This window comes from Scardinius erythrophthalmus, assembly GCF_964197995.2.
Source record: "Scardinius erythrophthalmus genome assembly, chromosome: 10".
Taxonomy (NCBI): domain Eukaryota; kingdom Metazoa; phylum Chordata; class Actinopteri; order Cypriniformes; family Leuciscidae; genus Scardinius; species Scardinius erythrophthalmus.
This window is the reverse complement of record NC_138230.1, coordinates 4,619,445-4,645,186: the sequence shown is the minus strand read 5'-3', so window position 1 is coordinate 4,645,186 and position 25,742 is coordinate 4,619,445. Positions and strand designations below refer to the sequence as shown.

Sequence of the window (25,742 nt, the reverse complement as noted above, 5' to 3'; positions counted from 1 at the left end):
TCGTATGGCACTCATTATTTACCATTAAAATAGAGGACTATGTTGCAACATTTTATACAATCTTACCACAGTATCTCCAGTTTACAGTGAGGATCCTGCAGTAGATCAGAAAGCTGCTTGACTCCAGAATCTCCTACTTTATTCCCTGTCAGACTCAGTTCTCTCAGGTGTGAGGGGTTTGATCTCAGAGCTGAAGTCAGAGCAGCACAACCTTCATCTGTAACACCACAACATCTCAACCTGTAGATAACAATGACACTCTTCAGTCTCTCAGTTCAGGAAACAATGATATAAATAATAAGATGTATATGAATTTCTCCTTTCTCCTCAACAGATTTGTATATGAAAGCAGTTGTCACCTCTTCACATCATCCAATCATGCTTATAACTATTGTTATGGAAAATATGCAATTGTCCTGTTACAAGTATGCCTTTTTGTAAACTAGTTAACCTGTAAATAATAAACCTACATTTAATTGAAACTAAGAAGCTCGTCTGCCAAAAGTCTTTGATTTCTAACAAACTGAACTGAACAGATCATGAAGAAGTCTTCTGACCTATAGATTGTATGAAAATTCAGATGTTTATGATTTAGGACAGATTTGACGTACTTTCCCTAACCTGAGAATAATCAACATAAGGATAAAAGTGTCTAGAAATGCGCACCATAAAACACTATCAAAAACTATCAAAAGTAAAATGACCTCAGAAGCTTTGGAAATAATCTAATGAAGATTAAACATCCTTTTCAGTTACTTGATGGTAAACTTTTTTTTGTATATATTATTTTTGTATATCATTCATTATTCACCACAGGAGAGAAACAGAAAACATTGAGACTTTTATACAATCTTACCACAGTATCTCCAGTTTACAGTGAGGATCCTGCAGTAGATCAGAAAGCTGCTTGACTCCTGAATCTCCTACTTTATTCCATGACAGATCCAGTTCTCTCAGGTATGAGGGGTTTGATCTCAGAGCTGAAGTCAGAGCAGCACAACCTTCATCTGTAACACCACAACATCTCAACCTGTAGAGAACAATGACACTCTTCAGTCTCTCAGTTCAGGATCTACAGCTCAGATAAGCAGAACTTCACAATCAGACACTTAATCCACGGCACCATTAACAGGTCCAGTCTAAGGTTCAGACCCGCTTCTACAAACTGCTTGAGCGGGTTAGTCTCCATTTGATAAAAATTGCAAGAATATTCGATAACACTTTATTTAACAGTATTCTTGTTACATATGTTACATAAACTTACCATAGTAATAACAGTAAATTATGCATAATTACCAAGGGGCAACATTCTCATCTGAAAAATGAAGCCTACCCGGAAGTGCGAAAAACTGCAATACATCGAAAATCCGCTAGGGGCAGGTCCTAAAAGGGAGCAAATCTCCATAGACCCCATGTTAAAATGTCCGTTTTCACAGCATAAATTCATGTTTTTACAGGTTGGTCCCATGGACTTTTATTGTATTTTTCGATAGGTTCCGAGTACCTGACAACTGTGAGGGGGGTGAATTTTTTCTAACTCGTTAGTTTAGATCGTATTTAGATATAAAATGTATGACAATAAGGGCGTGGTTAACTTTGATTGACAGCTTGATTGACAGCTTAGGCTGCGCCAAGGAGAATGACAACATAAGAAGCGCCATTTTTTAACACAGTTGAAATATAATACTACTGTTTCTGTATCATGAAATGTAGTTTTAAGAGTTTTTCAGGCGAGAATGTAGTTGTTTAAAGCTCAAATCTGTGGTTTATTTAAAGATTTATGAAAATTTTATCCAGTTGTGAGATCCAGCGATGACCGGGCGCTCAGCGCTCATGTACCCCGCCGGGAACAGCCTTTCCTCGGCTAGTCGTTCGCAGCTGACCCTGGCGTCTCTGTAGTGGTTAAACATGAGATATAATTCGTCTTGTGTATATCTAACGGGCGATTTTTGGTCTCGTGAATCTATAATTTGCTCCCTGGCCAATCGTTTTGGCTGAGGGGAAGTTTCATAACTTTATAAGCTATTTAACTTTACCGTTGTATGGTTAGACTAGAGCGCTGACTTTGTATGTTTGACTGAAATGTTTGCTTTATTTGTATAGCTTCTTATACCTTTTACTTATACTTTTATAATGGCTAATAATATTGATAAAACTGAAATTTGACAAAAAGAGACTGGGTTGAGTTTTGTCATTTCAATTTTAATACAACGAAGATGATCTATAATGTTGTTTACTGCAAAATCTGTTGTTTAGTACAAATGCACATATTGCCTGGACCATATTAAAATGTTTAATATTTTTATATTATATTTAAAATGAAAAGAGGCAGGTTTGTGTTTTATATTTTGTTTTTTTATAAATAGGCAAACGTTATGTGCAGTGAATATAATCAATACACGTTGCCTGAACCGCATTTGTGTGGCTATAATGTTTAAGATTTCTTTAAATGAAAACGAAAAGAGTTAGTATGGTGTTTTATAACATATTTCGTTGTCTAAAATATACAGAGATAACCGAAGTAGCAGAGCGAGCTGGGTGACACGCGCTGCGCCAGAAGGTGGGCGGGGTTAGGATTTCCCAAGATTTTCTAAGATGGCGCCGCCCATACCCCCCATAAACAGCTTCAAAACCGTTCTTCAGAAAGTCTATGGGTGACGTCACAGACGCTTTGTCCATATTTTTTACAGTCTATGATAATTACATGCAACTAACCCTCAACCAAATCCTAATCCTACCCTTATCCTATACTAAGTACATGTAGTTGCTTAATATTACTCAGTACTTAAATATATAATTACACTGTAACAATGACACCATAAAATAAAGTGTAACCGAATATAATTTTTTTATGCAAATGCCCAAAAATCATCAACATATCTGTATATGAACATGGCTGTCACATCTTTACATCATCCAGTCATGCTTAATCTATCATTAATATTGTAAAATGATGTCGGACACATTGGAAATAATCTAATGAAAATAAAATCAACATTTCCATTAGTAATTTCACAGTAGATTTTTTTTTTGTATGGCAATCATTATTTACCATTAAAATAGCGGATTATGTTGGGACATTTTATCAAATCTTACCACAGTTTCTCCAGTTTACAGTGAGGATCCTTCAGTAGAACAGAAAGCTGCTTGACTCCAGAATCTCCTACTTTATTCCCTGACAGATCCAGTATTCTCAGGTGTGAGGGGTTTGATCTCAGAGCTGAAGTCAGAGCAGCACAACCTTCACCTGTAACACCACAATACCTCAACCTGTAGAGAACAATGACACTCTTCAGTCTCTCAGTTCAGGAAACACTGATATAAATGATAAGATACATATGAATTTCTCCTTTCTCCTCAACAGATTTGTATATGAAAGCAGTTGTCATCTCTTCACATCATCCAATCATGCTTATAACTATTGTTGTGGAAAATATGCAATTGTCCTGTTACAAGTATGCCTTTTTGTAAACTAGTTAACCTGTAAATAATAAACCTATATTTAATTGAATCTAAGAAGCTCGTCTGCCAAAAGTCTTTGATTTCTAAAATACTGAACTGAACAGATCATGAAGAAGTCTTCTGACCTATAGATTGTGAGAATGAAAATTCAGATGCTTATGATTTAGGACAGATTTGACGTACTTTACCTAACCTGAGAGTAATCAAAATAAGTTTAAAGGTTCTAGAAATACGTACCATAAAACACTATCAAAAGTAAAATGACCTCAGAAGCTTTGGAAATAATCAACTGAAGATTATACATCCTTTTCAGTTACTTGATGGTAAACTTTTTTTGGTATATTTCTTTTTTGTATATCATTCATTATTCACCACAGAAGAGAAACAGACGACGTTGAGAATATTAAATCATGTTTGATTCAAATTCAGAGTAGTTATTTATTCTTATGGAGCCTGGTTGATTTAGTTTAGGTCTAGTCGTAGTTAAGGATAGCTCTACATTGGTTCATGATTAGTTCATATCTTCGCTAATCATGAGTTCATGTTGAATTAACTATTGATTCAGGTATTAGGATATGATTATTCATGTACTGTTATTGTAAAGGGTTACTTAAGATATATTTGAATTTTTCCTATTACAGTATTGCTTTGGTTAGAAAGCACATGCTAAAAATCATAAATATGATCATGTTTTATCAGTGTAGTGATTGGTGTCAGAGTGACTTACTGAACTGATCTGGATTCTTTAACCACAGGCAGCAGCTTCTGAAGAACTTCATCTGCTGTATTATTGGCTCCAATAAACTGTTTTAGATCAAAAACATCCATCTTCTGCTCTGATGTCAGCAACACATAAACCAGAGCTGACCACTGTGAAGAGGAGAGTTTGGTTCCTCCTATTTCTCCAGATTTCAGATAATCTTGGATCTCCTGCATCAGAGAATTATCACCCAGTTCATTCAGACAGTGGAACAGATTGATGGATCTCTCTGGAGAGCGATTCTCCCCGATCTTCTGTTTTATGTACTGAATTGTTCCCTCTTTGTTGTAGGAGCAGCTTCCAGTCTGTGTCAGTAGTTCTCGTAAGAGAGTCTGATTGGATTCCAATGAGAGACCCAGAAGGAAACGCAGGAAAAGGTCCAGATGTCCATTCTTACTCTGTAAAGCCTCATCCACAGCTCTCTGATGCAGCTCAGATAATGAGTGATATTTCTTCTGGTTTAAGATTTTAGTAAAGAAACTTTGTTTGTTTTTTTTAAACACATCTCTGTTCTCGTTTGTAAAGTGAATGTGTGCATATAGAGCTGCTAGATGTTCCTGAATGCTCAGATGAACAAAGCAGAAGACTTTCCCCTGATACAAGCCCAACTCCTCTCTGAAGATCTGAGTGCACAATCCTGAGTACACTGATGCTTCTGTCACATCAATGCCACACTCTCTCAGGTCTTCCTCATAGAAGATCAGGTTGCCTTTCACAAGCTGCTGGAAAGCCAGTTTCCCCAGTTTGAGAATCATGTCTTCATCTTTCACTCTCTTCTCATAGTCCTTCTCATGTTTAATGTTGGTCTGAATGATCAGGAAGTGTGTGTACATCTGAGTGAGAGTCTTGGGAATCTCTCCTCTCTCTGCTTCACTCAACATCTCCTCTAGAACAGTGGCTGAGATCCAGCAGAACACTGGGATGTGGCACATGATGTGGAGGCTCCTCGAGGACTTCAGGTGTGTGATGATTGTATTGGCCAGACTCTGATCACTGATTCTCTTCCTGAAGTATTCCTCCTTCTGTGGCTCATTGAAGCCTCGTACCTCTGTCACTCGATGGACACACTCAGAGGGGACGAGATCCGCTGCTGCTGGTCTGGAGGTGATCCAGATGAGAGCAGAGGGAAGCAGATTCCCCTTAATGAGGTTCATCAGCAGCTCGTCCACTGAGGCTGATTCAGATATATTACACAGTTTCACTTCACTCTTAAAGTTCAGAGACAGACGACACTCATCCAGACCATCAAAGATGAACAACACTTTATATTCATCACTGGATATTTCCATTTCTTTTGTTTCAGGGAAAAAGACATGAAGAAGATCTGAAAGACTGAGTGTTTTGTCCTTCATCAAGTTGATCTCTCTGAAAGGAAGTGGAAATATGAGCTGGACGTCCTGATTCTCTTTCCCTTCTGCCCAGTCCACAATGAACTTCTGCACAGAGACTGTTTTTCCAATGCCAGCGACTCCCTTTGTCAGCACAGTTCTGATGGGTTTGTCTTGTCCAGGTAAAGGTCTAAAGATGTCATTGCATTTGATCGGTGTGTCCTCTGTTGCTGCTCTCCTGGATTGAGTCTCAATCTGTCTCACCTCATGCTCATTATTGATCTCTCCACTTTCACTCTCTGTGATGTAGAGCTCTGTGTAGATCTCATTCAGGAGTGTTGGGTTTCCCTGCTTTGCTGTTCCTTCATACAGACACTGAAACTTCTTCAGCAGATTTGATTTGAATCTGCTTTGGACCAGTGAAAGATTGACAGATTACAACATAAAGAGATAAGTTTTAGTAAAATAACAACACTCTCTAATTAAATAATTAGACAATATCACACAAGCAACAGTGCTGCTGGTCTATATATCAGTAAAACTGTTATTTGGCCATTTGCACAAGCCTCTAGGAATTGGATATTGATATAAATTTCATTATTTGATTGTTCTCAATTCAAATAAATCTGGAAATATTTGAGATACATGTACATTTTGTAGGGAAAAACCTCTCAACTAATGCAGTAAAATATTGTCACATCTTGGGTTTTGTTTCTTGCCATTGTCATGTTTCTGTGTCTTCTTATGTGATCCTGCCATGTGTCTTGTCATTGGTTAATCGTCTGATCACCGGTGTTCCTTGTCTTGTAATTAGTCTATGTATAGTATTTCAGCCCTCATGTTTGCCCTGTGTCCTTGTCGAGTATTATTTGTTCTATGTCCCAGAGCCAGTTTCTTGTTTTCTAGTCTTGGTTTTTTGTTCCTGTTTTAGTTTAGAGTTTTCCATGCCTGGTCATGCTTTTGTTTTGTTCGATAATTAAATTTGCATTTGGGTCCTCATCTCAACTTGCCTCCAGTGAATTTGTTACAACTATACAGTGGACCTGCTTCACTTGGATCATTACTATAATATTAAAGGTAAAAATTAGTAACAATGTCCAAATTATTGAATTCAACTGAATTTAGACAGAATAAATAAACATTCAATTAAATCTGAATTTTGTAAATGGCATATAAGGCCGGTTTAATGATCTTGCATTTCCCTCGTTTACCCTGTGTATATATTCTCCCGTTCAGTTCTGTCCTTGGTCAGTTATTGTTCGTGTCTATGTTAAAACACACTGTTGCTTGTGTACATTATCTTTGTTTAGGGCTGGTCCGAATACCGTTTTTTGAGCTTCGAAGCTTCGGTTGTAATGAACATAGAATATTCTAAGCTTTGGAGAGAGGGTGCTGAACATATTCTTCTCTCTAATAAAAGCAGGAATCTCTGTGTGTCTGTATGTCCGTTTGCATTTTGATTATTTCGAGAACCGTTCATCCAATCGACTTCACAGGGAGTGCAGTGTCGCATTTGGTGCAATATAGATGGACACGCGAGACGCAACACATTCAGAATTAATAAACTTTTAGTAAACTACAGAACAGCGCGAGCGGGAAGCGGCGCGCCTCACGCGGGCAGGGCTTGTATGCTCCTTACGGACACTGCACTAGTGATATAAAACGCACACACACAGGTCTGTTAACTTAAGCAATACTTTTAAGGTAGGCTAATATTTTTAATATTTTTCTGACTAATAAATTACTGACACAGTAAAGGGTAAATTTAAATAAAGAAAAACTAAATTTAAATAAAGAAAAACTAAATTTAAATAAAGAAAAAAGAAATTAAGTTAAATTAAAAACGAGATTAATTTAGATAGATAATAACGGGTAAAAAGGCTAATAAATTTTGTTTCTATTATTCTATTTTCCACAATGTCAAAGCAACGCAGCTTAACCCAAAATACTAGCTCAGGCATGCACTTCTGACCATACAAACTCTGCTGTTCTGCGTTATAGCCAGAGAATACTCCCATTGCTGGAACACTTTTAGGCGTCGGTTCTATTTCTAGCATGCACGCTTTTTCCGCGTGGCTCGAGCTGTGCCTGAGACGCGTGTCTCACGCGGGCAGTGTACAAACTCCAAACTGTTAACATGGGAGCTGAAATAAAAACGGACATGCCAGCAGCTGAGACGCTCACGCCACGCAGCCAGTGTGTTGCCGGCCTTATTCAAGCGCGAATGTGAACCGTTTCGCGGGGGATCCCAGGTGTGCAAAAAAACGAAACAAAAAAAACGAATATTCGAATGTCAGATTTTCAAATCGAATACCAACCCCCCGAACGAATATTCGAATATTCAAGTATTCGGGTCCAGCCCTATCTTTGTTATCATTAGGAATCAAGCTTCGTCTGTCTGCTTCATCAACCAGCGTGACAGTATTTGTAATTTGTGATTAAATTGAATGAATTTGAAAGCGTAGACCCTATTTTATAAAAAGTAACATACTGTGATTACTGAACTTTTAGTAAAGTTTTATTCTCTAATCAACTGAAAAAAAAATAGATTAAAACATCAATCTTGGTAATTAATCTTCAGATTGTTCAAATGAAGAATGCAATGCATAAGAAAATCTATATTTATAACCACCCATAAAAATCATGCTGATATTCAGACCAACAGCAAGACTGCATAGCTCTTTTAACAATACTTCAATAAACAAGAAGTTAACTTGCATTAAAAGTGTTGCTAGTTACTATTTACTTCATCTGTTATCAATAATGGATAGTCTGGGTACAGTGAGTTACTATCAGGATGAGTCTGTCTAGACAGAAATGTTGTACCTCATTTGAGTTGACTTTTGTCTTCTCTTAAATGTCATGTTGTCCATAGACCGGTCGCTCCTCATGGACACACAGCTGGACTCTGGAGCCTGTGATCTCTGCTGGTGGAATCCACTTCAATTGAATACAGACAAGAATATATATAGTTCATTTTACATGGATAGATTGGTTCTCTATGTGAGGTTTATCTACATTTATCCATCATCTGTATATTCAGGTCTTGCAGTCTCTACTAATGAGCTGATGAGCTGAAACAGGTATTTTATATGAGGGAGAAAATGTGTAGTGGTTGTGTTAGGGGCTCCAGAGAAGATCTGGGAAGAGCTGATCTAGTCTCTCTAGATAAAAATGTTGTACCTCAGATCTGTTGATGTGTGTTTTCCTTTAAATGTTATTGGATTCCCCATAGACGCGTCACTCCTCATGGACACACAGCTGGACTCCGGTGGGTTTGATTTCTGTCTGCAGCTTTGGCTTCAAAAGAACAGACAATTTAAAAATAACAGATATGACATAATAGACAAGAATTCATATTGCTGCACTGTAAAAAATAATCGTGATTTTAACTGTAAAAGGTCATAAAAATGCTACTGTAATGATTTAAGTCCACTGGAGGGAAGTAGTAGTGAGAACCCAAATGCAATTTATTCCAAACCATGATCAAACATAAAACAAAGGTATGACGACGCATGGAACTCAAAACAAGAACATAGATAGTGATGGCAATTTCAAAACACTTCTTCATGAAGCTTCGAAACCTTTGGGGCGCGCAAGATGGCGACCGTGGCGGTTGTAAATCTGTGAGGTCGGAAGGTTTCGTCTCCTAATTCCACGCCTTTGTGGTAACTATTTTAATTTGATCGAGTAGCAATTCAGTAAACTTGTTTACTTCGCATTTGAACTGTATTTGGTGCAAATTATCTCATTAGTAAGTGTAAATCGCTGTTAACGTGCAAGCTGATTGACGTCACTGCAAACTATGGCTGGAAAACGCAAAGAGAGACAAAGTTCCAAGAAAGACACTCAAGAGTTGTGGATGGATGCTGAACAGGAAATTGCTGAGGTGCATAATTATGTACAAATCCAACAGCAACGTGAAGCTTTGCTTTCTAAAGGTTTGTCCGAACTTGATTCGGCTCCGCATACCCCCGATTCAAAGAAATCAAAGAACGAGCCATCTCTCCTCGACCTGCAAAACAACATTGTCAGAATGCTGACAGAAAAAATAAATGAAAGAGCTGACGGTTTGGAGAAAATTATTTAAAAAAATTCTGACGGGATCGAGGCTCTCCAAAAATCCACCGAATTCTTGTCTCGTGAGATTAACGACATTAAAGCAGATCTGACTGGACTGAAAACATCGAGTAGTACTCACGACAAGAAAATACTGGATCTGGAAGCTAAAGTGAACGAAATGGAAAGATATAGAAGGCGCTGGAACCTTAGGCTTTATGGTCTTGACGAACGTGAAGGCGAAGATATCAAACAGAAGGTCGTGAACATCTGCGCTGCAGTGCTTCCAGATGAAAAGGGAAAGTTCGTTACTGAGATTGACGTGGTTCATCGCGTGGGAAGGAGGCTTGATGTGAGCCAGAAGCCAAGAGCTGTGATTCTCCTGTTCAGATCCAGGCATATTAGAGACTTACTGTGGAAAAGTGCAAAGAAAAGCAGCTTTTTGAAGGAAAAGAAGTTGAGGTTTGCTGAAGATCTAACGGCAGTTGATAAAGAAATCAGGAGTCAGCTGTGGCCGAGTGTTGAAGCTGCACGAAAAGAAGGCAAGAGGGCTTATTTTGTTGGGATCAGAGCGTTTGTGGACGGGAAGGAGGTATTTGTGAAGTAGGCAATGACTTTTTTTTTCTGACATGTGAATGCAAAAGCCTACAGTTTGCTACCAGATAAGCATTCATGCTATGCAGGGGGGTTTGGAGATGTAAACCTTTGTTCTGAAGTTCTTCTGTGAGTATGGGTTCACTCGCTGTTTTTTCTCTTAATGTTAGAGGTATGAGAAACTTAGTTAAAAGAAAAGCAATCTTTTTGTTTTGTAGAAAGTATTTTTGTGATTTTTATTTCATCCAAGAGACACATGCATCTGAATCAGACTTTCAGTTTTGGAAGAGCCAGTGGGGAAACGATATGTGGATGTCATATGGTAGCAATCATTCTGCAGGTGTTGCAATTTTGAAAGGTAAATTTAGAGGAAATTTTTTTTAAAGTTTTTCACATCCCTTGGGAAGATGGGTCATTTTGATTGTCGAATTCAACCAGCAATATTTTGTGTTAGGGAATATATATGCAACAAACAGTGTTATAAAGAATAAAAGTTTACTACAAGACTTTGAAGAAAAAATTAGAAATATCTTGGATAGTTTTCCTGATGCTAAACTAATTCTTGGAGGGGATTATAATTCTATCTGGGATAATAACCTGGACTGTATTCCTCCTCGTGGAAATAGTTTAAATAATTTCAGTGAATTACATAATTTGTGTTTGGGATTAGATTTAATTGATATTTGGAGGATTCGAAACCCTACCAAACAAGAATTTACATGGTGTTCTGGTGACAGAAGTAAACAGTCTAGGATAGACTTTTGGCTCATATCCAGTGTACTAGAAGATCAAGTAAGCCATGTTACTGTAGAAACCTCTGTCCTTACTGACCTATCTAGTTATTGACTTATCTGGAAATTCTGATAATAATGTAAGAAAACGAACACACTGGAAATTAAATAAGGCAATATTGGAAGATGACTTGTTTAAAAAGGAAGTACAAAATATTATTTTGAGTTGCTGGAACAATGCAAAGAGTTCAAATAAATTTGGTAGCAATTGGGAGTACATGAAGTATCTTATAAGAAAACAAGCCATTGTTAGAGGGAAAATAATAGCACAGGCTAAAAGGACTAGAGAGGAACAAGTAATAAAAGAGATAGTTAATTTGACAAGTAATAATGTAACGAATCAACAGGACAAACTCAGGTTATCTGAATTACAGTTACAGTTAGACGAGATGTATGAATATAAAGCCAAAGGGGCATTTATAAGGTCTAGATGGAAATGGCTTGAAGAAGGGGAGAAAAACTCCAGATATTTTTTTAACTTAGTAAAGAGAAACACTGAGCTAAATTCTCTATTAAAACTAAATATAAATGGGGAGGTATCTGAAGATCCTGTTAAAATTTATAATTATATATCAACCTTTTATCAGACGTTATATAGTAATCAAACGACGGTTTGATTAGCGAATTTTACAAGGAATTTCAAGAACAATTATCTACATTTTTATTATGTGTGTTTAATGAAGCTATAGAACGTGGCGAGTTACCTCCATCATTACACCAGGGATTGATTAGTTTGATACCAAAAGCTAATAAGGACACTACCCTTATCGACAACTGGAGACCGATTACTTTGCTTAATAATGATATTAAGGTATTTGCTATTATTTTTGCAGAAAGATTGAAAAACTGCTTAGAACATATTATAGATGATTGCCAATCAGGATTCATGAAGGGCAGACATATAAGTAATAACATTCGTTTGGTTCTAGATTTAATTGATTATAATGAGTATATTGATAGTGAAAGTTTTATATTTTTTGTAGATTTTTATAAAGCATTCGACACTGTTAACCACAATTTTATGTTTGAGACTTTAGATTTTTTTGGCTTTGGTAATTTCTTTAAAAGGGCTATTTGTACGTTATATAATGGGTGTAATAGCTCAGTAAAACTTGCAAATGGTACTACCCCCAGATTTCTTTTAGAAAGAGGCATAAGGCAGGGATTGTAACGATCACCAGCTAGAGCTGCCCTTGTGAGCCACCAGAGGGCAGTCCACATCAGACTATCATATTCACTCACTAACTACATTTCCCATAACTCACTGCCCGGACTCATCACTTATCACTGATCACATTCACCTGTACCTCATTCACTGATTGCATTCACCTGTCTCATCATCCTGTTAGTCTGTCTATATATACCTTGTTCATTCATTCACTCACCGCGAAGTCTTGTTAAGTGTTACACTGCTATTCTGAGCGTTTCCCTGGTTGTCTTGTTTCTTGTTTTTGGATATCTTGCCCTGTTTCCTGGATTACTCTCTTGCCTCTGGTCCCTGGATTACTCTCTTGCCTCTGGTCCCTGCCTGTTTTGTTTGTTTGTTTGTTTCTTTGTTTTGGACTGCTTTCCTGTGTATGACCCTAGCCTGTATGTTGGATTACGCCTCTGGATTGCCCCACAAAATAAAGCTGCATTTGGATCTCCTACTTCGTGTCTCTGAGCAGTACGTGACAGAAGACTTCGCCACACTTCAGATCCAGCAGCTATGACCTCCTGTAATACAGCAGTACGGATCTCACCTGATCTTCCCAGCATGAGCCGGGAGTTCGCTGGACAGATCGCGGCCTTAGCCCTGGATAGCCTCGATCTGTTCCAGTACACCTGGGGTTTTTTTCCTCTCGCTGCCTCTTGCTCTCTGGGTGACGAGGCTATTAAGTTATGTTACCGGCTGGGGGCTAAGGAGGTTGACCCGAGGGAGCTCCCCGATCTCTCTGGTCTGGATTGGAGAGAGGCACTCTCCAGATGTCTGGAGAGCTTCCTTCCGTGGCACCCCCGTCCAGCCGAGCCTGCACTTCACGCCAGTCCAGCCGAGCCTGCACTTCACGCCAGATCTGCCGAAGCCAAGACAGCAAGCGACATGCCCGCCAAGCTAGAGTCTTCACCGCTGGTCCCGTCCAGCACAGAGCCCTCTTCACCGCTGGTCCCGTCCAGCACAGAGCCCTCTTCACCGCTGGTCCCGTCCAGCACAGAGCCCTCTTCACCGCTGGTCCCGTCCAGCACAGAGCCCTCTTCACCGCTGGTCCCGTCCAGCACAGAGCCCTCTTCACCGCTGGTCCCGTCCAGCACAGAGCCCTCTTCACCGCTGGTCCCGTCCAGCACAGAGCCCTCTTCACCGCTGGTCCCGTCCAGCACAGAGCCCTCTTCACCGCTGGTTCAGTCCAGCACAGAGCCTTCACTGCTGGTCCCGTCCAGCACAGAGCCTTCACTGCTGGTCCCGTCCAGCTCAGAGCCCTCTTCGCCGCTGGTCCCGTCCAGCACAGAGCCCTCTTCACCGCTGGTTCCGTCCAGCACAGAGCCTTCACTGCTGGTCCCGTCCAGCACAGAGCCTTCACTGCTGGTCCCGTCCAGCTCAGAGCCCTCTTCGCCGCTGGGCCCGCCCAGCTCAGAGCCCTCTTCGCCGCTGGTTCTGTCCAGCTCAAAGCCTTCATCGCTGGTCCTAACCAGCTCAGAGTCCTCTTCGCCGCTGGTCCTACCCAGCTCAAAGCCCTCGCCGCCGCTGGTCCCGTCAAGCTCAGAGTGCGCTTCTGCTGATCCAGAGACTGTTCACGTCGCTTCTGCTGATCCAGAGACTGTTCACGTTGCTTCTACTGATCCAGAGACTGTTCACGTCGCTTCTGCTGATCCAGAGACTGTTCATGTCGCTTCTGCTGATGCAGAGACTGTTCACGTCGCTTCTGCTGATCCAGAGACTGTTCACGTCGCTTCTGCTGATCCAGAGACTGTTCACGTCACTTCTGCCGATCCAGAGAGTGAGCTTCACGTCACTTCTGCCGATCCAGAGACTGAGCTTCACGTCACTTCTGCCGATCCAGAGACTGAGCTTCACGTCACTTCTGCCGATCCAGAGACTGAGCTTCACGTCACTTCTGCCGATCCAGAGACTGAGCTTCACGTCACTTCTGCCGATCCAGAGACTGAGCTTCACGTCACTTCTGCCGATCCAGAGACTGAGCTTCACGTCACGTCCGCCAGTCAAGTGTCTCGTCCCGCCGAGACTGAATCTGTTCCTGAAACTGATCCGGATACTGAGCTTGAATCTGTTCCTCTTCCTCTTTCTGCGCCTGTGTCTACAGACAAGATGGCCGACTCCACGCCTGTGTCTTCGGACAAGATGGTCGACTCCACGCCTGTGTCTTCGGACAAGATGGCCGACTCCACGCCTGTGTCTACAGACAAGATGGCCGACTCCACGCCTGTGTCTTCGGACAAGATGGCCGACTCCACGCCTGTGTCTTCGGACAAGATGGCCGACTCCACGCCTGTGTCTTCGGACAAGATGGCCGACTCCACGCCTGTGTCTTCGGACAAGATGGCCGACTCCACGCCTGTGTCTTCGGACAAGATGGCCGACTCCACGCCTGTGTCTTCGGACAAGATGGCCGACTCCACGCCTGTGTCTTCGGACAAGATGGCCGACTCCACGCCTGTGTCTTCGGACAAGATGGCCGACTCCACGCCTGTGTCTTCGGACAAGATGGCCGACTCCACGCCTGTGTCTTCGGACAAGATGGCCGACTCCACGCCTGTGTCTTCGGACAAGATGGCCGACTCCACGCCTGTGTCTTCGGACAAGATGGCCGACTCCACGCCTGTGTCTTCGGACAAGATGGCCGACTCCACGCCTGTGTCTTCGGACAAGATGGCCGACTCCACGCCTGTGTCTCCGGACACGATGACCTCCGCCGAGCCAGTTTCTACGGACAAGATGGTCGCTGACACGTCTGTTCCTGAGCCGGAGCCAGTGTCTGTTCCTGAGCCGGAGCCAGTGTCTGTTCCTGAGCCGGAGCCAGTGTCTGTTCCTGAGCCGGAGCCAGTGTCTGTTCCTGAGCCGGAGCCAGTGTCTGTTCCTGAGCCGGAGCCAGTGTCTGTTCCTGAGCCGGAGCCAGTGTCTGTTCCTGAGCCGGAGCCAGTGTCTGTTCCTGAGCCGGAGCCAGTGTCTGTTCCTGAGCCGGAGCCAGTGTCTGTTCCTGAGCCGGAGCCAGTGTCTGTTCCTGAGCCGGAGCCAGTGTCTGTTCCTGTTCCTGAGCCGGTGCCTGTGTCTGTTCCTGTTCCTGAGCCGGTGCCTGTGTCTGTTCCTGTTCCTGAGCCGGTGCCTGTTCCTGTGCCCTGGCCGCCCGAGGGGTCGTCTCCGCCCTGGCCGCCCGAGGGACGGTCGTCTCCGCCCTGGCCGCCCGATGGACGGTCGTCTCCGCCCTGGCGCCCGATGGAGGGTCGTCTCCGCCCTGGCCGCCCGATGGACTGCCTGCTCCGTCCTGGCCTCCCGTATTACCACAGTCTCAAGGTCCTCTTCCGCTCCACGGACCTGGCCCTCCATCCCGCCCCCGGATCCGCCTCCGGGCCACCTCCCACCTGGACAGTTTTGGAGCGTCTGGAAGTCGCTCTTTGGGGAGGGGTTATGTAACGATCACCAGCTAGAGCTGCCCTTGTGAGCCACCAGAGGGCAGTCCACATCAGACTATCATATTCACTCACTAACTACATTTCCCATAACTCACTGCCCGGACTCATCACTTATCACTGATCACATTCACCTGTACCTCATTCACTGATTGCATTCACCTGTCTCATCATCCTGTTAGTCTGTCTATATATACCTTGTTCATTCATTCACTCACCGCGAAGTCTTGTTAAGTGTTACACTGCTATTCTGAGCGTTTCCCTGGTTGTCTTGTTTCTTGTTTTTGGATATCTTGCCCTGTTTCCTGGATTACTCTCTTGCCTCTGGTCCCTGGATTACTCTCTTGCCTCTGGTCCCTGCCTGTTTTGTTTGTTTGTTTGTTTCTTTGTTTTGGACTGCTTTCCTGTGTATGACCCTAGCCTGTATGTTGGATTACGCCTCTGGATTGCCCCACAAAATAAAGCTGCATTTGGATCTCCTACTTCATGTCTCTGAGCAGTACGTGACAGGGATGCCCAATATCACCTTTTTTGTTTTTACTTGTAACTCAGACCATGACTCTTTATATTAAAATGTTTAATTTTAATGGAATCAGAATTTTAGAAAGAGAAATAAAATGCTGTCAATTAGCAGATGATACAACAATATTTGTTCGAGATTCATTCGAAATTAAAAGTGTGATTGATTGTTTAAATAACTTTTCATTAGTCTCCGGGTTAAAATTAAACTTAAACAAATGTGAGTTGTACCCTCTAAAAAAATAGTGATCTTCTTGATATTAATGGCATCCCTGTAAAGAATGTTATTACCTATTTAGGAATCAAAATATGTAAAGACGAAAAGGAAAGGGGTCAGCTTAATTTTCAATCTGTAGTTCAAAAAGTTAAAAATAGATTTAATTTATGGTTGATGCGAGACTTGTCAATTAATGGTAGAATTCTTTTATCAAAAACTGAATGTTTATCTCGTCTGATCTAACCTGCTATTTCACTAGAAGTCCCTGATAACATAATTAAAGAAGTCGATAAAAATCTTTTCAATTTCATTTTGAGAAATAGATCTCATTACATTAAAAAAGGTACCTTAACTAATTCGGTTGGTAATGGAGGTTTAAATGTGCTTGACTTCAGCACTTCAAATACAATTTTAAAAAATGGATGGCTCAAGCATTACTTTCAATACAAAAATAAAATTTGGTATTTAATTCCTAATCTACTTTTTGAAAAGATGGGTGGGGTTGCTTTTCTGTTGCAGTGCAACTTTGAAATCAGTAAGATTCCCGTTAGACTAAGTAATTTTCATAGGCAGGTGCTTCTCTCATGGATGCTTATCTACAAACATAATTTTTCTCCAAACAAATGTATAATTTGGAATAACCGGTATATAACATTTAAGCATAAAACTTTGTTTTTTCAAAAATGGGTTGATAAGGGCGTCATATTTGTTAAACAGTTATTTAATGAGAATGGGCACCTGTATACATATGTAGAATTTCTTCAAAAGTATAGTATTCCAATAATCCCAAAAGAATATTGTATAGTGTTCGATGCTATACCATCCGGTTTAAAATGTCTGTTTAAAGGGGACATATCATGCTAAATCCACTTTTTTAGCCCTTAAATGCATTTTGTTGTATATTTTTAGTGTTTAGAAGTATAGAAAATTTGAAATTAGTCTCTTCAGGTGTTTCGTTGATATCTTTATATTCTGTTTTGGCCTTATTTTTCAACCTGTTCCGATTTTTCTGTTATCTATGACGTTTTGTGAACAATTACGTCACAGTATTTGCAGCGGAACTGCCAAATAAGGACATCGACTACCGGCTCAACACTTCGAGCAATCCGCCATTGTTATTTCTCGCTACGATTTTGTAGTCCAAGCTCAAAGATGCAGAACTTACGAGAGGGTAAGTCAAAATGTTCGGTTGTTGGATGTAGTAACCCACACGCTTCATTACACCGTCTCCCAGCATCAGAACCTCTTCGAAGTGCCTGGTTGAGTTTTATTTTTAACGGAAATGTACCCATAAAGTCATTTTTGTGTGCGTGAACGCGAAGCACTTCAAGGATAACTACTTCAGCAACAACAGGGTTTTTCCTGCATTGAACTTGTTTTAGCGCCCGCCAAAGCGATTTTTTTGTCCCGCCAAAGTCTTATTTGATCGTGAGTAATGTAGATGAACTGCCGCGCTTGTGACGGGCGCATGTTTAACTGAAAGAACGAGCAGAGAGAGAGACCCGGTCACGCGCGCGAGCTCTCTCTCTTCCGAGCCAGGCGAAAGTGTAAACAAGACTTCACTGTCTCCAAACTAGGCGCTGTCTTGCTCTCTCTCCCTTGCACATATTAATCAAAATAAATCGACACGGTGGTAAAAGGTCGGAATAGCAAAGTTTCATGTGGAGCATTCGGAGATATTTTTTTCCTGAATTACCGTGTGAATTGTGCTAAATAAGTTGCCTTATCTTTTCTGAAAAGCGTTCCGGGCATTAAGCTGACATAAAACAACACTTTAATAAAACGAAAAAACTATCCAATGATGAAATGTTTTCTGTGTTGACACAAATCTCGGATGTCCAAAAGTTTCTGTGCTGCTAGATAATTGTATCTCTGCTATCAAACTACAAAAATGGCCGAACGGGGTGGAGTTGAACCGAGTGTCACCTCTGCAACCTGGAGAGGGGGCGGGTTATGACGTGTCTCATTTGCATTTAAAGAGACCGCACCAAAACGAGTTGCTCTCAGACGCACATCAGAAAAGGGGTAGAAAAGGAGCCTGTGGAGCTATAATAATGAGGAATTCAGACCCAAGCATTGCAGTTCCGCTTTATATAGACCACAAATGTATGATTTATATGTAAAAAGGAACGATTTAAAAGCATGATATGTCTCCTTTAAAGGAAATTTGAATAAGGAGACTGTGAGTTTCAGATCTGATGTTGCAATTAAAGGAGTTAATATTACTGATAAAAGATGGAATAATTACTTTATTAGGAAGTTACTTACTGAATACAGCTCAATACCTTCTAAAACATACTGGCTTTCTAAAGTTGAGTGCATTGACTGGAAATATGCATGGCTGTTGCCAAAAAAATATTGCATAACAAATAAGGTGAGAGAAGTACACTTTAAGATACTTCATCTGGTGTACCCAGTTAAAACTCTTTTTCTTCGGTTTCGAGCTGATGTAGATGTTGAATGTGATTTCTGTGGCACTGAGGAGGAAAGTGCTGTCCATTTATTTTTTAGTTGCATTTACAGCAGAATGTTTTGGGTAGATTTGGAATGTTTTCTTCATAAATGTTTAGGGATGAAAGTTTGTTTTTCTGAAAAAGATGTTTTTTTTTTATTTTAATGGACAAAGACTGTCACCAGATGTGGCATTCATTATTAATCTCTGTATGATAATGGGAAAATACCATATTCATAAGCGAAAATGGGCTATTTTTTTTTCTCCTTTTATTTATTTCTTTTTCTTTACTTGTGTAATTTATTCTAATTTGTACTATATTTTATTTATTTATTTTTTGTTGTAATGTTGAAATTTGAATATTGTCTATATTTTTTTGTTAAAATCTATCATTTGTATGTGAATGGCATTTAATAAAAAAAAAAAAAATAATAAAAAAAAGCTTCGAAACCTTTACAAATCTTTTGTCCCGAATCAGTGGTTCGGAGCGTGTATCAAACTGCCAGAGTCACGTGATTTCAGTAAACGAGGCTTCATTACGTCATAACTGTTTCGCGAAATTTCAATGGTTCACCGCTGGGGGCGATGATCTCTGTCAACCCATGAATCAATGAACAAGTGTCTGTGGGTTTTACCTGATCTCTGATCAGTTTATACATTTGTAGACGCATTAATTAGACATTAGTATAATTAAAATGAATAATGGTAGTGATGTGACGTTCGGCACCGAGGCTTCGAAGCTTGTATAAAAAAAAATAAAAAAAACATCACACATTGAAGCAGTTTATCGGAGCTTGATTCATATATATGATTCTTGATTTGCCATAACCACGTGATCTGTGACGTCCGAAGCTTCGTTTCCACACACAGTCACGTGACTTCATATAGACTTCAATAGACTTAGCCCTCACACTCTTGAACATGTCCTGTTCCTTAATAAAAAAAACTTTAATTTATTAAATTACCCACAAAATAAGATGTTTGCTCCCCAGTTCACAAGCACTTTCACTACCCAGTTCACAAGCACTTAACTATTCCACACAATTTTCTTTTATTTTGATTACATATGCCTACATGAGCCTTGCCTATGAACTCGTAGGATTAGGACTGAGGCTGAAGTTTATGTGAATAAGGCTGCATTTGTAGATCAAAGCAGATTCATAAGAACTGTTTCTGTACAAGTGAATTAGTCCCATTTATTTTATTTTTTTTCCATAAATTAATTCATACAGTTGTTTGTTCATACATTGTATAAGAACTACATAATAATAATAATAATTCATTACATTTATATAGCGCTTTTCTAGGCAGGCCTACTCAAAGCGCTTTACATAGAAGGGGGAATCTCCTCAAGCACCACCAATGTGCAGCATCCACTTGGATGATGCGACGGCAGCCATATTGCGCCAGAAGGCCCACCACACACCAGCTTACTGGTGGAGAGGAGACAGTGATGAAGCCAATCAGTATATGAGGATGATTAGGCGGCCATGATGGACAGAGGCCAAGGGGCAAATTTGGCCAGGATGCCGGGGTTACACCCCTACTCTTTTTCGAAGGACATCCTGGGATTTTTAATGACCACAGAGAGTCAGGACCTCGGTTTAACGTCTCATCCGAAGGATGAGACACCTACATCAACATTAACACATGAATTATGAGGATTAATTGTATTGCTTTGTGGTTTACAGAGCACAAAGTGATTTATTAAATGAAAAAAAAAACAAAAAAAAAACGGTCTTCTAGGACAGAAAAGCAGCTTTTCCACCTTTTGACCACAAGATGTCGTTAGTGTGCAACGTGTTGAAAAGCTTCGAGTAATGAACCATTTAACGATACAGTCGAGGGGGAAAGCCCCAGTGCTTCACAAAGCTTCATTTCACCATCACTAAATAATGGTAGGTAATAGTCTCTTATTGACCTGTTAGTTGAGCCATTCATAACACAAACCCGGACAATTGATAAAAAGAACATAGACACTTGATAATCTTATTAGATGATTAGATAATTGCATTTGAAAGATTTTACTTAAAAAAAAAAAAATCAAATAGATTTGTAAAAGGTGTTTTTATACATATTTGGCCTAGGTTTTTTGTTGCATTTACACTCCTCTGACCACTAGGGGTCATCGTGGAGACGGGTGTCGGATTGTTTCGAAGCCTCGACACAATACGGCACATTTGCTTAAACTGTTTCAGTGTTCCACGAAACTTCGATCTGCCCACCACTAAACATAGACAGAAAAAAATTCAATACTAGTCAAAGACATAGGGCAAACATGAGGGCTTAAATACACAGACTAATTACAAGACAAGGAACACCTGTGAACAATGATCAGATGATTAACCAATGACAAGACACATGGCAGGATCACATGACAAGCAGGGAATCACATGACAAGAGACAGAAACATGACAATAGTCTTGTTCGACTTGTACCGGAGCTGCAGAGACCGATCGGTTTATGACATCAAAGTACCGCGAGAGCGAGACGTCTCCTTATGCTTTTGAATTGCTCTCGCGGTACTTTGGTGTTATAAACCAATCGGTCTGTGCAGTGCCTGCGTTACACTTCACATTTAATGTATTTATGTTCAAATTACTATGTTTCTTCATAGTTTTTTTTCTAATCAGTTATGTACATTAGGGTTTTATGTTACATTTCATGTTGTTAAATTAATGTTTATTGCATTTATAAAATTTTATGTGTGTTACCATGATGGTGTTTAGTGTTTGTGTGAATGAGACTGTGCAGCTTCTATGAATTACTATTACTTGTCTTGTGGAAAAGAAGTTAGTGCTGGGGCATGTTCAAGTTCAAAACGGTGCGCAACGTTTTGCTACGGTTTCCGGGTTGAACGTCATGTTTCCTGGAAACAGCGTGCAACGGGGTTTGAGATAAGTTTTCTCTTGTTTGGTGGGAGTGTCAGAACTGCAGTCCAATCAGCAGCAACATGTATATGAAGCACGCGGTATTAAAGTGAACTCGCACAATGGGTTCAAGGAAAGTCATTTACAAATGTGTTCGATGCAGCTCGATAACTGAGGATATTAGAAGACATGTTTGTCGTAAGTTTTATTGTAAAAATATAGGATATTATCAACATGTAGTTGTTTATATTTTTAGATTCATTGCAAGTGTATGACATTTTGTATAGAAATAAACAATGGTAATGCTTTTCCTAAAATTGAGAAAGAAAATACAGGGTAGTCAGTATGTGAGGCTAAATAGATGTGCTTTATTGTCTGAATTAGGTAGGCTAAGATGTGTGCTTCCATTTCAGTTTCCACAAATCCCTTCACTCGATTGGGATGTTCTCTTTTGTTCTGGGCGGCAAGTGCAGTAACTGTAACATCGGGCATATTTTGTAGTATTAAACACATATTTATACTGACTTCATTAGGCTCCGAATATTCTTCACAAAGAACACAAAGAATGGCCTTCTCAGCTGCCATAGTTGCAACTCTTGCGTCATCAGAACAGTGTGTTCAACGCATCACCGTTTCTGTTTAAAAAACGTTGTGCAACGTTTTGTCGGGGCTGAACGCAGCCCTGAGCTTTGATTCATCATATGACTGTCATCGTCATGTGATTGGTGGTTGTTAATGAAGTACAATGGTACAACACAGATATTAATACTTCAATAGATCAGTAAATTAACATTATATCAAATATATATATGTTTTTTTACTCTAAATTTAAGTAAAGTCTGTAAAATCTTAAATATTGCTACCATATTTTTTAGGGTAGATTTCAGTTTTTGTTTTTTTACAGTGTGATTTTACATGTAGATAAACTTTATATAGACTCTATCTATCTATCACAGGCTCAGTTCCCTCCTACTTTCACTCACTCCTACGAGTCTACATCCCTACCAGAAGCCTACGATCGGTCAACGAGCGACGTCTCGTGGTTCCATCACAGAAAGCCACAAAATCCCTTTCCAGAACATTCTCATTCACAGTTCCCTGCTGGTGGAACGCTCTCCCCACCCTCATCCGGAACGCAGAATCCCTGACAACATTCAGAAGACAGCTGAAAACCCTTATCTTCCGTGAGCACTTAACCTCATAAAAAAAAAATCCTTTCTCCTTTAAATCCTCGCTTATCGGGCTTATGCTACTCTGAACAATGCCTGAACTTCGGATTTTGAGCACTTCTTGCGTTGTTTCTCGCCTCTCCACGATGACTTGCTTAATTTAGTCCTAATTTGTAAGTCGCTTTGGACAAAAGCGTCTGCTAAATGACTAAATGTATCTATCTATCAAATGTTGTACCTCAGATCAGTTGATGTGTGTTTTCCTTTAAATGTTATTGGATGCCCCATAGACCAGTCACTCCTCATGGACACACAGCTGGACTCCGGTGGGTTTGATTTCTGTCTGCAGCTTTGGCTTCAATAGAACAGACAATTTAAAAATAACAGATATGACATAATAGACAAGAATTCATATTGCTAATTTTACATGTAGATAAACTTTATATAGACTATCTATCTATCTATCTATCTATCTATCTATCTATCTATCTATCTATCTATCAAATGTTGTACCTCAGATCAGTTGATGTGTGTTTTCCTTTAAATGTTATTGGATGCCCCATAGACGCGTCACTCTTCATGGACACACAGCTGGACTCCGGTGAGATTGATCTTTCACCCTTAAACTGACTTTAATAGAACAGAGATAACAGAATAGAGACAAGAATCAACTTGGCTGATTTAACATGAAAATAAATCCCACATGATGAGAAGATTGTCTAAGATCGTATACCATACCATACCATACCAACTTTATTTGTTAAGCACTTTACAACAACCAAAGTTGACCAAAGTGCTGTACAGGATGCAAAGTTACATATAACGACATAAACATGCATACAAATAAATGTATGTTGAAGAGTGATGAGACTGTCCAAGGATAATGTCATATGTCATCTAGTACCTGAATCCTGGAGGAGAATCTCCAAGTCTGAATGTGTGTGTGTCGTCCATAATTCATTCAGTCTTCATGGAGCTTCAGTCAGATCTGTGCGTTTGCACCAGTATTTCATCTGTGTGTTTAAAACAGAAATATCTCGGCTGAACAGACTGTGGGGAGTTTGTAACACTAGAGTTTAATGTTCTTCCACTGAAACCTCAAATATTGTACAAATGGGACAGTTTACTGTAAGCCCACATTAATACATCTGTGAAACTGACTAATACAGTATACACAGGTCCAAGTATTTTAAAATAAAATGTTTCCTATTGATTTTTATGTAAACCAATAAATATATTTATTGGTATTAAATGTTCAATAAAATGACATTACATAAAGGGAGATTGTAACAACAGCACTCTTTGTAATTGACATTCATTTACACAGAAAACTATATCAAAGTTAAAAAAAAGTTAAAACAAACTCTACAGAGGTTAAAGAGAAAAGTTTGGTTTTTAGTAATGAAAACGAAAATTAGACCTACATAAAACGTGTAAAAGTGTATTCTAACATATAGGGTCTAGGCTATATGTCTATGTCCAATAATTGATAAGTTAAAAAAAAACTGCATATTAAGAATTTCATGTGTAATGTACTTTAATATTTCATGGTTACTTACGTTAGTGAGGAAGTAAGTTAATTTCCATGCACCACACCAGAACTCTTGCTCTGAATATAAAGTTATTAAACACCTCGAGGCTCGAGTTTTCCATCAACAGCACGTTAAAGCAAACTTACATATACAAACATCACTTGATAGGCTACTATGATCCGTTGTTCTCATAAAAGATAAACCCGGGTGTAAAATGGCGCTTGTAAATAAAACACACTGGAATGTACTTTCACTTTCACTAAGCCCCTGCCCCCCAGATAGCAACAAAGTCTGGGCCAAGTCTGGCTTACATTAGGCACTTCTCGCTTAATTCTGGCAGTTTTTTTTTTCACACTCTTGTGTCAAACAGTACTAAGCTCTGGCTGGAGTCTGGCTAACCAAAAGAAACAAAAACCAAATGGTATCTTTTTGGCTGAGCCCTGGCCAGAACAAGAAAATATTTGGCTGAGATCTGGTTGGGTTCTGGTAGAAGAGTAAATAAAAGATCTCTGGCATGAATGTGCTCTGCTGTAAAATAGCTGTGTAAGATGTGTTGTTAATTGGTTCATATTTTATACATAATTATAAGGTTAATTTTGTCAAAAAGAATAAAATGAAATCTGTTTATTAAAGGCCTAGTTAAAAATACCTATAGATATTTATTCACACTTTTACACATAAGGAGGCAAGAAGACCTTTCCTTTTTTTAAAGGAAAGAAGACTTGATTATTCTGTTGGCAAGATTATTTTAATGGGCAGTTAAGGAGGTGACAATGTGCAGAATGAAAAAAAAAAAAAACAAAAAAAAAAAACATGAGATGTTTGCAAAATGTTTGAAGACAAAGACAAATGGTTCAGTCTGCAGCATCATATAAGACAAAAATTGAATGGGACTGAATGAGTACTTTGTGGTTATCCAAATAGTAATCGATATGCCACAAAAAAAAAAGTTTTGGCAAATTGATTACCATTTGTACAGAATAACGACAGTTTTACTACAAAAACTCATGGTTAAACTGTTTTTTAGAGCAGTCTTCTTGCTCGGCAAATGGGTCAATGCGCGTCTGTTGTTGCTGATACAATGACGCAGTTTGCAATGCATCATGGAAATAGTAGTTGATTTACATATACGGTGTTAAATCCGCTTTACAAAAAGGACTACTTTTCCCAGAATGCACCCCGTGACATCATCCCGCCTACCAGAGGATCCGGAAGTTACGTAGCAGTTATTCAGCAACTCATATGCTGAGTCCCAATTCGCATACTATCCGTCCTAAATAGTATGCGAAACTAGAATTAGTACGTCCCAAATCATAGTATGTTGAAATGAGTATTCCCAAGATACCCGGATGGTCTACTATTTCCGGTT

At 39.8% G+C, this 25,742-nt stretch overlaps 1 protein-coding gene and 1 pseudogene across 2 annotated transcripts in view; both read right to left on the bottom strand.

The window, feature by feature from the left end:
* LOC308697126 (uncharacterized protein) overlaps positions 1-25,742 on the bottom strand; it is an 874,503-nt gene that overhangs the window by 342,523 nt on the left and 506,238 nt on the right. The window contains exons 14-16 of the mRNA XM_081376239.1: positions 3,097-3,270; positions 857-1,030; positions 67-240 (exon numbers count right to left, since the gene is read on the bottom strand). Coding sequence (XP_081232365.1) covers positions 67-240; positions 857-1,030; positions 3,097-3,270 — 522 coding nt within the window. The remainder of the gene's footprint in view (positions 1-66; positions 241-856; positions 1,031-3,096; positions 3,271-25,742) is intronic.
* LOC308696801 (NACHT, LRR and PYD domains-containing protein 3-like) lies at positions 5,213-24,522 on the bottom strand (annotated as a pseudogene). The gene is made up of 7 exons: positions 24,401-24,522; positions 23,746-23,854; positions 23,355-23,471; positions 23,080-23,196; positions 8,734-8,850; positions 8,377-8,490; positions 5,213-5,959 (listed from the first exon to the last, which is right to left on the bottom strand). The product of its transcript is annotated as an NACHT, LRR and PYD domains-containing protein 3-like (transcript).